This window comes from Oncorhynchus clarkii, unplaced genomic scaffold, assembly GCF_045791955.1.
Source record: "Oncorhynchus clarkii lewisi isolate Uvic-CL-2024 unplaced genomic scaffold, UVic_Ocla_1.0 unplaced_contig_7861_pilon_pilon, whole genome shotgun sequence".
Lineage (NCBI taxonomy): Eukaryota > Metazoa > Chordata > Actinopteri > Salmoniformes > Salmonidae > Oncorhynchus > Oncorhynchus clarkii.
This window is the reverse complement of record NW_027261113.1, coordinates 113,990-126,593: the sequence shown is the minus strand read 5'-3', so window position 1 is coordinate 126,593 and position 12,604 is coordinate 113,990. Positions and strand designations below refer to the sequence as shown.

The window sequence follows — 12,604 nt, the reverse complement described above, 5'->3', positions numbered from 1 at the left end:
CTCAAGGCTTAAAAATCCTTCTTTAACATGTCTCCTCCCCTTCAGCTCCACTGACGAAGTGGATTTAACAAGTAACATCAATAAGGGATCATAGCTTTCACCTGGATTCACCTGGTCAGTCTGTGATAGAACGAGCAGGTGTTCTTAATGTTTTGTACACTCAGTGTATCTACATATACAGTAGAGCACATGTTCATGGTACTGTACTGTAATCAGGATGTGTGTGAATATGTGGCAAGGGGAGCATGTCCTGATAGATCTGAGGCTGAAGCAACTCCTTAGTGACCAATAATCCACATGGTTTTCCAATACAAAAGCCCCGACCATTGATTTCTCATTAAATAGTTCTAGGTTTAAATGTTCTAAAACCATCAATAACTATGGAGATGTCTAGACCGCTTCAATTAAGTTTAATGAGCTGATAAGTAGCATGATGGTTTGCCTTGGTACGTGACAGAGCAAGGAGTAGTCATCTCACTGCCCAAACCACCAGATGATCATGCCAGCCTGTTTCTCTGTTACTGGTTAGTACTTTCTAAAACAGTCTGCCATGATTGTCTGTGGAGGTTATTGAGTTCTCGGAGTAGTACCTACTATTACCTAAACAGAGGCAGGTATTGCAGACTATTCATAGTTGAATTGTTTTTTTATTTTTTATTAAACAGGATGGTCAAGTATGACTGAATTATCTGACATGTAGAATAAAAAGGTCTTGGTCATTATCTGAAGTTGGATAATGGAACTTTTACCAAAGTTGTATAAGAGAAACTATTCAGTAACTTTGTTGCATTTACAAGGGACAACACCACCGGGCATTTACAGTATTTCAAACACCAGCGCCCTCTGGTGTTCATCCATTGAACTTGTTTGACGGACCCATGTTGGTTTCATTTATTTTTTTATTACAATTGCATTGCCATCTCTTCATCTTAATCACGTGCAATATAAATCGTTATTCCCCACAGTCAAAAAAAATATTCATTTTGACAGATCCACAGAATAGCAAACATGAGGATTCATTGGCAGTGCATCAGAGTGCAGTCAGAATCTGAGGGGTAAAGTAGGATTTAGTCTGATGAAGGCAGCATAGCTGTCCAGGCGTCTCTATCCATGACATGTATTCCTTTCTAGGTGATAGACCTCTACCATTTATAATTGTGTTTGAAATAAACAGCCACTGGGAATCTGGAGACACTCCGAATCAAAAGGTGGAAGAACTCAGATCAACTGTGTTCCTGCTCAGTCCCGCCCACTTAAATAAATCCCTGCGTTGAGAGGAATCTGTCAATCATATCAAAGGACCTCTGTGGTTGGTCGTATGGTAGTATGTGCCCTCCCCCTCGTATAATCACCTGCATGACAAGGAGACAAACAGACAGTCAGACAGGTTTAGCATGTGAACCAGTTTCCCCATCAGCAGCACTGTGTTCCCACTTGGTGTCCATAAAGTTGATCCTATCTTCCTGGCACAGCCATTTTGAATAAGACTCTACTTGCAATAATTGTCACGTGCTTGTTTTTTTTCCCTACTAAACTTAGTTGAATGCACTGACTAAGGTGTTCTGCATGAGATCTACTGCTAATTTACTCACATTATGTTTAGTAATGCTATGTTAACATTTTCCATTTTAAAGGGTGGCCAAATGCCCTGAATACCCAGTAAAGTCCTGGGCCCAGATTCACAAAACACTTCTTACGCAATAACTTAAGAAGCTGCTTAAGAAAAAAAATAAGAAGTTCACAAGATATTTGGTAAGTGCAATTCCTCAAGAATTCCTTAAGATTTAATGATTTTCTTTCAAACTCCTCAAATATCTTATGAACAGTTGAAGTGGGAAGATTACATACACCTGAGCCAAATACATTTAAACTCAGTTTTTCACAATTCCTGACATTTAAACCTAGTAAAGATTCCCTGTCTTAGGTCAGATAGGATCACAACTTTATTTCAAGAATGTGAAATGTCAGAATAATAGTAGAGAGGGTGATTTATTTCAGCTTTTATTTCTTTCATCACATTCCCAGTGGGTCAGAAGTTTACATACACTCAATTAGTATTTGGTAGCATTGCCTTTAAATTGTTTAACTTGGGTCAAACATTGCATCCACAAGCTTCCCACGATAAGTTGGGTGAATTGTGGCCCATTCCTCCTGACAGAGCTGGTGTATCTGAGTCAGGTTTGTAGGCCTCTTTGCTCGCACACGCTTTTTCAGTTCTGCCCACAAATGTTCTATAGGATTGAGGTCAGGGCTTTGTGATGGCCACTCCAATACCTGGACTTTGTTGTCCTTAAGCCATTTTGCCACAACTTTGGAAGTATGCTTGGGGTCATTGTCCATTTAGAAGACCCATTTGCGACCAAGCTTTAACTTCCTGACTGATGTCTTGAGATGTTGCTTCAATATATCCACATCATTTTCCTCCCTCATGATGCCATCTATCTTATGAAGTGCACCTGTCCCTCCTGCAGCAAAGCACCCCCACAACATGATGCTGCCACCCCCGTGCTTCACGGTTGGGGTGGTATTCTTCGGCTTGCAAGCCTCCCCCTTTTTCCTCCAAACATATCAATGGTCATTATGGCCAAACAGTTATATTTTTGTTTCATCAGACCAGAGGACATTTCTCCAAAAAGTACGATCTTTGTCCCCATGTGCAGTTGCAAACCGTAGTCTGGCTTTTTTATGGCGGTTTGGGAGCAGTGGCTTCTTCCTTGTTGAGTGGCCTTTCAGGTTATGTCGATATAGGACTCACTTTACTGTGGATATAGATACTTTCGTACATGTTTCCTCCAGCATCTTCACAAGGTCCTTTGCTGTTGTTCTGGGATTGATTTGAACTTTTCGCACCAAAGTACGTTCATCTCTAGGAGACAGAATGCGTCTCCTTCCTGAGCTGTATGACGGCTGTGTGGTCCCATGGTGTTTATACTTGCGTACTATTGTTTGTACATATCAATGTGGTACCTTCAGGTATTCGGAAATTGCTCCCAAGGATGAACCAGACTTGTGGAGGTCTACAATTTTTTTTCTGAGGTCTTGGCTGATTTATTTTGATATTCCCATGATGACAAGCAAAGAGGCACTGAGTTTGAAGGTAGGCCTTGAAATACATTCACAGGTACACCTCCAATTGACTCAAATGATGTCAATTAGCCTACCAGAAGCTTCTAAAGCCATGACATCATTTTCTGGAATTTTCCAAGCTGTTTAAAAGGCACAGTCAACTTAGTGTATGTAAACTTCTGACCCACTGGAATTGTGATACAGGGGAATTATAAGTGAAATAGTCTGTCTGTAAACAATTGTTGGAAAAATGACTTGTGTCATGCACAAAGTAGATGTCCTAACCGACTTGCCAAAACTATAGTTTGTTGACAAGAAATTTGTGGAGTGATTGAAAAACGAGTTTTAATGACTCCAACCTAAGTGTGTGTAAACTTCTGACTTCAACTGTATCTTCTTACGATGTTTGTTGCTAGGCACCCGATTTAGCTAGCTATCTGGCTAGCAATGGCAATCATGTTAGCACATTTCCAACTGAGATTACTCTTCTAAAACATGTTCTTGGGTTTAAAATAATAAATACTGAAACTTTCAGAGGAAGTTTGTGAGTGAATTAAACCTGTTCAATTGCTTTCATGAGCTTTTTCTCTCACTGCCCTGAGATTAAGACAAGGGTTTAGCTATCTCGGAATTCAGGAACACTTCCAAGAACTGTATTATCAAGAATCTACTTTCTTCTTAACTTTTTGCTTCAGGAGAAACATAAGAAATAGTGCAAGAAAATTTCCTCTAACCTTTTGGGGAATAGCAACTTTGCTTAACTTTCTTCTTAAGTCTATAGTTAAGGAAACAAATGGCAGCTAAGAAGAAATGTCTTCTTAAGGTTTTGTGAATCCGGCCCCTGGACACAGACATGCAGTACTCACCTGGTAGAATTCCCCTACTTGGCGTACATATCCAGCCACCTCTGTGTCCTCTGGCTGGATCTTCCAATGGAAGCGAGAGGCTTTGCTGAACTCATCAGCCCCGGTCCAGTTCACCGTGGGCAGGAACCTCTCGGTCAGGGGGGCCGCCACAATCACATCCAGCTGACCACTGTAAATCAACACCTGTGTGTGTGTGTGTGTGTGTACACAGAAGAAAGAGAGAGAAACACAGATAAGGCATTTATTCAATGATTACAGTATAGTGGTCCAAGCAATAGCTGAGGAGATGAGTTAGTGACGGACGCCGTAGCTCGTGACGGACGCCGTAGCTCGTGGCGGACGCCGTAGCGCGTGGCGGACGCCGTAGCGCGTGACGGACGCCGTAGCGCGTGACGGACGCCGTAGCGCGTGACGGACGCCGTAGCGCGTGACGGACGCCGTAGCTCGTGACGGACGCCGTAGCTCGTGACGGACGCCGTAGCTCGTGACGGACGCCGTAGCTCGTGACGGACGCCGTAGCTCATGACGGATACTGTAAACCAAAGTTAAACCATGGCTCAGTTGGTAGAGCGCGCCGCTCGCAGAGCAAGGATTGTGGGTTAGATTCCCTGGGCCACCCATACATTAAAATGTACGCCCGCGTCAGTGTCTCTGGATAAAAGCGTCTGTTAAATGGCATATATTATAGATCTGTGCTGTTAATAGAAGCATGTCTGAGTGCTAGATGGGCATCGACTCTAGTCTCACCCTGTAGTTGTCCATGAGCGTGGCGAGCCAGGGTTTGATGCTCTTCATGACGTCCTGCAGCAGGTGTTTCTCCACCTCCGAGCCGTCGTGGAACGTCAGGTTCCCCACGTGGATGGAGCGCCGCACCTCTGCCAGCGTCACAAACTGGGAGAAATACTCCTGATCTGCAGGCTCCTGTAGCATAGAGAACCAGAGCATAACATTTTATTATTAAAACGTGCATCTGTGTGTAAACCTTGTAAGAAGACATTTCAGTCAGGAAATGTACCTTCTCTGTGTACCTACCTGACACTTAAACAGCTGGGTGTCTGTGTAAGCCTCGCTCTGTGTACCTACCTGACACTTTAACAGCTGGGTGTCTGTGTAAGCCTTGCTCTGTGTACCTACCTGACCTTTACTTAAACAGCTGGGTGTCTGTGTAAGCCTTGTAAGAAGACATTTCAGTCAGGAAATCTTCTCTGTGTACCTACCTGACACTTAAACAGCTGGGTGTCCGTGTAAGCCTTGCTCTGTGTACCTACCTGACACTTTAACAGCTGGGTGTCTGTGTAAGCCTTGTAAGAAGACATTTCAGTCAGGAAATCTTCTCTGTGTACCTACCTGACACTTAAACAGCTGGGTGTCTGTGTAAGCCTTGCTCTGTGTACCTACCTGACACTTAAACAGCTGGGTGTCTGTGTAAGCCTTGCTCTGTGTACCTACCTGACCTTTAAACAGCTGGGTGTCTGTGTAAGCCTTGCTCTGTGTACCTACCTGACACTTAAACAGCTGGGTGTCTGTGTAAGCCTTGCTCTGTGTACCTACCTGACACTTAAACAGCTGGGTGTCTGTGTAAGCCTTGCTCTGTGTACCTACCTGACACTTAAACAGCTGGGTGTCTGTGTAAGCCTTGCTCTGTGTACCTACCTGACCTTTAACAGCTGGGTGTCTGTGTAAGCCTTGCTCTGTGTACCTACCTGACACTTAAACAGCTGGGTGTCTGTGTAAGCCTTGCTCTGTGTACCTACCTGACACTTAAACAGCTGGGTGTCTGTGTAAGCCTCGCTCTGTGTACCTACCTGACCTTTATTCAATCAGCTGGGTGTCTGTGTAAGCCTCGCTCTGTGTACCTACCTGACCTTTATTCAATCAGCTGGGTGTCTGTGTAAGCCTCGCTCTGTGTACCTACCTACCTGACCTTTATTCAATCAGCTGGGTGTCTGTGTAAGCCTCGCTCTGTGTACCTACCTGACCTTTATTCAATCAGCTGGGTGTCTGTGTAAGCCTCGCTCTGTGTACCTACCTGACCTTTATTCCATCAGCTGGGTGTCTGTGTAAGCCTCGCTCTGTGTACCTACCTGACCTTTATTCCATCAGCTGGGTGTCTGTGTAAGCCTCGCTCTGTGTACCTACCTGACACTGCAAGTAATTGAAGTAGTTGGTGCAGCCAGTGGCGTTCTGGAAGAACGAGGGGTACGGTAGAATGTCACCATTCAGCAAGCTGTCAAATACCTGCAGGACAAGAGGACAGTGGAAGAATGTACCAGGAAGTTGGAGGCCTTGAAAGAATGGCTGCCAGACATTCAGATATGTGGAGTAGACAACAAAAACACACAGGTTATTGTGTTAGCAGATGCAGTCTTACCTCAAAGGCCTCCACCCATTTCTCCTGCTGGATGAGCTGCACCCCGCTGGCTGTCTGCTGCTCGACATACTGCTTCTGGAGCATGTCTATCAGACCTGTCTGGTACAGGAAGTCACCATACCCTCCCAGCATCTGAGAGAGAGAGAAGGGGAGAGAAAGAGAGAGAGACAGAACAGGTGAGACCAAGGGAAAGAGCAAATGAAGAACAAAAACAATATTTTTTTCATCCTGGAGATATATTATTATATCTTAAATGATATTACTGATATATTTCATATTAAGTCAGAAGTGTCAAACAATGCTGAGTAAAGTTGAAATCACGGTGTATTAAAACACAACCCACCAGCTCTGGGTCACAGAGGCCGTCTCCAATGGCAACTCCCTTGAAGTTGATCTTCACCTTAGCAATGGGGTTATGCTTATGGATGTAGTAACCAATGGCTGGGACATACTTTCCTGCATAGGACTGAGGACATCGAGGACAATTCCAATACATTTTAGTGTCTGTGTTCTGATTGCAGAAAGTAATTTCAATTTTACGTTATTATGCATTTAAGTGGAAAGATTATTCTTGTTGCTATAGCAGAGACCCTAAAATAACAATTTTAAGACCTTGTTCAACATCATAAAAGGGAATGAACAGCAGATGTCTTTGTAGCTAGGATTTGGGGAATTTGACAACTAGGATGTAGGGAAGTTGTGTAATGTTATGTGTAACACAGATGTGGAGACTAGAACCAAACTCACCTCTCCTGTAGCATAGAAGTCATTGGACTGATACTCAGGGAAGATCTGGAAGAACTGAGTCAATGCACTAGAGGACAAAGACACAAGATGAGAAAAACAATGGATGCCATGACGCCATAACCAAGGTCCTAGATGTACATTGACCAGAGACCATGATGCCATAACCAAGGTCCTAGATGTACATTGACCAGAGACCATGATGCCATGTGACATAACCAAGGTCCTAGATGTACATTGAGCAGAGACCATGATGCCATGTGACATAACCAAGGTCCTAGATGGACATTGACCAGAGACCACGGTGCCATAACCAAGGTCCTAGATGTACATTTGACATGCGTCCTCCGAAACACGACCCTGCCAAGCCGCACTGCTTCTTGCCACACTGCTCACTTAATCCGGAAGCCAGCTGCACCAATGTGTCAGAGGAAACACCATACAACTGCCGCTTTCAAGGTGCGGGACTCTAACCCGGAAGCTTACAAGAAATCCTGCTATGCCCTGCGACGAACCATCAAACAGGCAAAGAGTCAATACAGGGCTAAGATTGAATCATACTACACCGGCTCCGACGCTCGTCTTATGTGCTTGCTAACTATTACAGACTAGAAAGGGAAGCACAGCCACGAGCTGCCCAGTGACACGAGTCTACCAGACGAGCTAAATCACTTCTATGCTCGCTTCGAGGCAAGCAACACTGAGGAATGTACGAGAGCATCAGCTGTTCCGGACGACTGTGTGATCACCCTCTCCGTAGCCGACGTGAGTAAGACCTTTAAATAGGTCAACATTCACAAGGCTGCAGGGCCAGACGGATTACCAGGACGTGTGCTCCGGGCACGTGCTGACCAACTGGCAGGTGTCTTCACGGACATTTTCAACATGCTTCAAGCAGACCACCATATTCCCTGTGCCCAAGAACACAAAGGCAACCTGCCTAAATTACTACAGACCCCGTACCACTCACGTCCGTAGCCATGAAGTGCTTTGAAAGGTTGGTAATGGCTCACATCAACACCATTATCCCAGAAACCCTAGACCCACTCCAATTTGCATACCGCCCAAACAGATCCACAGATGATGCGATCTCTATTGCACTCCACACTGCCCTTTCCCACCTGGACAAAAGGAAGACTTATGTGAGAATGCTATTAATTGATACAGCTCAGCATTCAACACCATAGTACCCTCAAAGCTCATCACTAAGCTAAGGATCCTGGGACTAAACACCTTCCTCTGCAACTGGATCCTGGACTTCTTGACGGGCCACCCCCAGGTGGTGAGGGTAGGTAACAACACATCTGCCACGCTGATCCTCAACACTGGAGCTCCACAGGGGTGCGTGCTCAGTACCCTCCAGTACTCCCTGTTCACCCACGACTGCATGGCCAGGCACGACTCAAACACCATCATTAAGTTTGCAGACCACACAACCGCCTGATCACCGACGACGAAGAGACAGCCTATAGGGAGGAGGTCAGAGACCTGGCCGGATGGTGCCAGAATAACAACCTATCCCTCAATGTAACCAAGACTAAGAAGATGATTGTGGACTACAGGAAAAGGAGGACCGAGCACACCCCATTCTCATCGACGACGGGGCTGTAGTGGAGCAGGTTGAGAGCTTCAAGTTCCTTGGCGTCCACATCAACAACAAACTAGAATGGTCCAAACACACCAAGACAGTCGTGAAGAGGGCACGACAAAGCCTATTCCCCCTCAGGAAACGAAAAAGATTTGGTATGGGTCCTGAGATCCTCAAAAGGTTCTACAGCTGCAACATCAGTTGGATGCAACCTCACTGGTTGCATCACTGCCTGGTACGGCATTTGCTCGGCCTCTGACCGCAAGCCACTACAGAGGGTAGTGCATACAGCCCAGTACATCACTGGGGCAAAGCTGCCTGCCATCCACGACCTTGTCACCAGGCGGTGTCAGAGAAAGGCCCTAAAAATTGTCAAAGACCCCAGCCACCCCAGTCATAGACGGTCTACTACCGCATGGCAAGCGGTACCGGAGTGCCAAGTTTAGGACAAAAAGGCTTCTCAACAGTTTTTACCCCCAAGCCATAAGACTCCTGAACAGGTAATCAAATGGCTACCCGGACTATTTGCATTGTGTGCCCCCTCCTCCCCCCAACTGCTCTTTTTACGCTGCTGCTCCTCTCTGTTTATCATATATGCACAGTCACTTTAACTATACATTCATGTACATACTACCTAAATTGGCCCGACCAACCAGTGCTCCCGCACATTGGCTAACCAGGCTATCTGCATTGTGTCCCACCCACCACCCGCCAACCCCTCTTTTAAGCTACTGTTACTCGCTGTTCATCATATATGCATGGTCATATGTATGCATGTACATACTACCTCAATCAGCCTGACTAACCGGTGCCTGTATGTAGCCTCGCTACTTTTATAGCCTCGCTACTTTTATAGCCTCGCTACTTTTATAGCCTGTCTTTTTACTGTTGTTTTATTTCTTTACCTACCTATTGTTCACCTAATACCTTTTTTGCACTATTGGTTAGAGTCTGTAAGTAAGCATTTCACTGTCCCCTGTTGTATTCTGGGGACGTGACCAACTTTGATTTGATTTGACTGTGTCAGCACGCATGCGCTCGGCCCGCCACAGGAATCGCTAGAGCGCGATGGGAAGAGGACATCCCAGGCGGCCAAATCCTCCCCTAACCCGGACGACGCTGGGCCAATTGTGCGTCGCCTCATGGGTCTCCCGGTCACGGCCCGGTTGCAGCACAGCCCGGGATCGAACCCAGATCTGTAGTGAGGCCTCAAGCACTGCAGTGCATTAGACCGCTGCACCACTCAGAAAGGCCACCATCAGATCTTTACAATGCTTAGAGAAGTGTTTTCCATCTTAGGAACCACATCAATATGATAGAATGATATTATAATCTGTGCATAGTGTAAGGCTGCGTTTACACAGGCAGCTCAATTCTGATCTTTTGCCCATTATTATGGGCAAAAGAGCTGGTCTGATTGGCCAAAAGACCAATTGGTGAATAAAAGATCCGAATTGAGCTGTCTGTAAATACAGCCTAATGCACCCAGAACCTCAGTGACCAGTCTTACCTGTACAGATCTCTGCCTACATCATCCTGGTTCTGAGCAAAGCCTCGGTCATCATCAGTGAAACTGAACCCTGTTCCTACCTGGACAAGAAAACACACACCTGGCATTACAATCACATACTGCACATGCTGTTAGGTAACATAATCACATACTGTACATGCTGTTAGGTAACATAATCACATACTGTACATGCTGTTAGGTAACATAATCACATACTGTACATGCTGTTAGGTAACATAATCACATACTGTACATGCTGTTAGGTAACATTACATTATATTTCACATACTATTAAGTAACATTACACACATTTTGATGAGAAAACTATTAAAGCAGCATAGAAACCAAATCAAACCTGTCTGATACAGGATGTCCTAAATGGCACCCTATTCCCTATTTAGTACACTTCTTTTGACAAGAGGACCTGGTCAAAAGTAGGGAATAGGGTGCCATTTGGATGCAAACAAACTGTGTTCATACATTCACACGAAGGAAGTAGAAGCCATACGTACTGGATTGTCGATGTACAGAACAGAGTATCTGGATGTCCAGGGATAGTCTCTGTAGCCCACTGTAAACAGGTGAAACAACACAATACATGGAGAGATGAAGGTCCCACCACTACAGTAGGAACAGAGATACATGGAGAGAGATGAAGGTCCCACCACTACAGTAGGAACATACAGGTGGCTTTCTGATAGAAATTACAGACAGGGGTCAGTACAGAGACACGTTATTATACACTAGACAGGGGTCAGTACAGAGACATATGGCTATGTTGGTACCTGTTAGGTTCTTCAATACAACGTAGGGTCCATGTTCTACAAACAGCCCAAACATAGACGTGCCCCCAGGACCCCCCTGCAGCCACAGCAGGACTGGAGCAGTCTCAGGCCACTCCTGCAGAGAGACAGACAGATACAAGTTAGTATTTCTCTAACAGTGGATAGTGGAGCTATCTTAGTGAGAGGCCTCCACCCAAAACCCTTCTAATACAACACTGCCACCTTGTGGCTAAGTCGTTGACACACAGTTATGAAGTAAACACTGTTTAATCACTAGGACCTTGGTAATGTAGGTAGCAGAAAGGACTTGTTTTGTACTTACTTTATAGAGGCTAAGCCCATAAGTCTTTTGTTAAGGTTTCTGAATCCAAATAAAACTTTGCCCTGATTCACACATTCCTTTACAGGAGCTGATAAAAGGTGATTGCTAGACAAACACGTGCTATTGATTCTTGTCACGAGTGAAACTACGGAGGACACTGCAGCTGATATGGGTGGCACCCTATTCTCTACGGGGCCCTGGTGACAAGTAGTGCACTACAAAGGGAACAGGGTGCCATTTGGGACACATGGTACTGTAGTGTGGTATACCTGAGCAGGGAAGAACCAGAAGTAGAGGTTGCTGTTGTATTTCTTGTTGACAGTGAGGTAGCCGGCATAACTCTTCACATTGGCACCAGGCAGGGGACCTACCAGACTCTGCTTCCGTGCTGAAAGATAGAACAGGTCATTGCTTTCAAATAACTGTCTCAAACCTGGTTTCATCAGAACACAACGATTAGTCTCCCTCAGACTTCTGTGTAATACTGTAACATTCATGATGTTAACATCACAACGTCGTAACAACTGTTCTGCACACGGTTATGTCATGTTTTGTTGCGTGGACCCCAGGATGAGTAGCTGCTGCATGTGCAACAGCTAATGGGGATCCTAACTGTGTTGATGATGCAAATAACATGATGCATAACGCAATCTCGTCTATTTTTTGAAAACTTGACAACTGCCTTGTACAACATTAGGGATAGCATTAACAGTTGAACAAATGAACAAAATATAGTTTCTGAGTAAAGTAAACCAACCTACCCTCTTCGATGTTGCCCTTTTCCAGGTAGGGGGTGAGAAAGAGCGGCTTGCCAGGGTCGGCTCCTCTGGAGAGCATGCTGACACGGTGAGATTTCCGGCAGAAGAAACTCGAGCAGCCCCTTGACTGTGTTGCCTCCAGAGAAGCCCACAGGAGAAGGACACACAGCGTCTCCTTCAACATTCTGTCAGGGGTGAGTGGAGAGCAGATACATTTGATAGTTTAGTTTCAACACAATTTCATTCTCACACATGTTTGCATTATCAAATGTTCAAATGTCTGCTTTAGCTAGTTTGCGCATGTATTTAATTTAAAAATATATATATAATATATAAAAAAGAAGGAATTAGCTAGCCTAGTCAAATAACCATTGAGAGAACTGCACTGAATAATCCAATGACCAGGCTTTCATACAGCTTTATTTTTGCACACATACCTCATAATTGACGCTCGCCTCCTCTGGAGTTGAGAGAAACCAGCTAATCCGTGTTATAGAAGCGAGATAAATCAAATCATCTGTAGTTTCACGTTGCTGCTCCGCGGTTGTTACAAAAATGGATTGGTCACATGATCAACTGGGTGAGTGATCATGT

At 45.0% G+C, this 12,604-nt stretch overlaps 1 protein-coding gene across 1 annotated transcript; it reads right to left on the bottom strand.

Moving 5' to 3' along the window:
* Positions 1-890: 890 nt before the first annotated feature.
* Positions 891-12,604, bottom strand: LOC139404899 (probable serine carboxypeptidase CPVL). Its single transcript, XM_071147441.1, has 13 exons — positions 12,448-12,604; positions 12,014-12,195; positions 11,522-11,640; positions 10,931-11,045; positions 10,658-10,716; positions 10,146-10,225; positions 7,051-7,117; positions 6,647-6,769; positions 6,304-6,435; positions 6,072-6,170; positions 4,680-4,853; positions 3,933-4,115; positions 891-1,352 (listed from the first exon to the last, which is right to left on the bottom strand). Exons 1-13 carry the CDS (start codon positions 12,450-12,452, stop codon positions 1,254-1,256), a joined length of 1,437 nt encoding a protein of 478 aa, XP_071003542.1. The 5' UTR covers positions 12,453-12,604; the 3' UTR covers positions 891-1,253.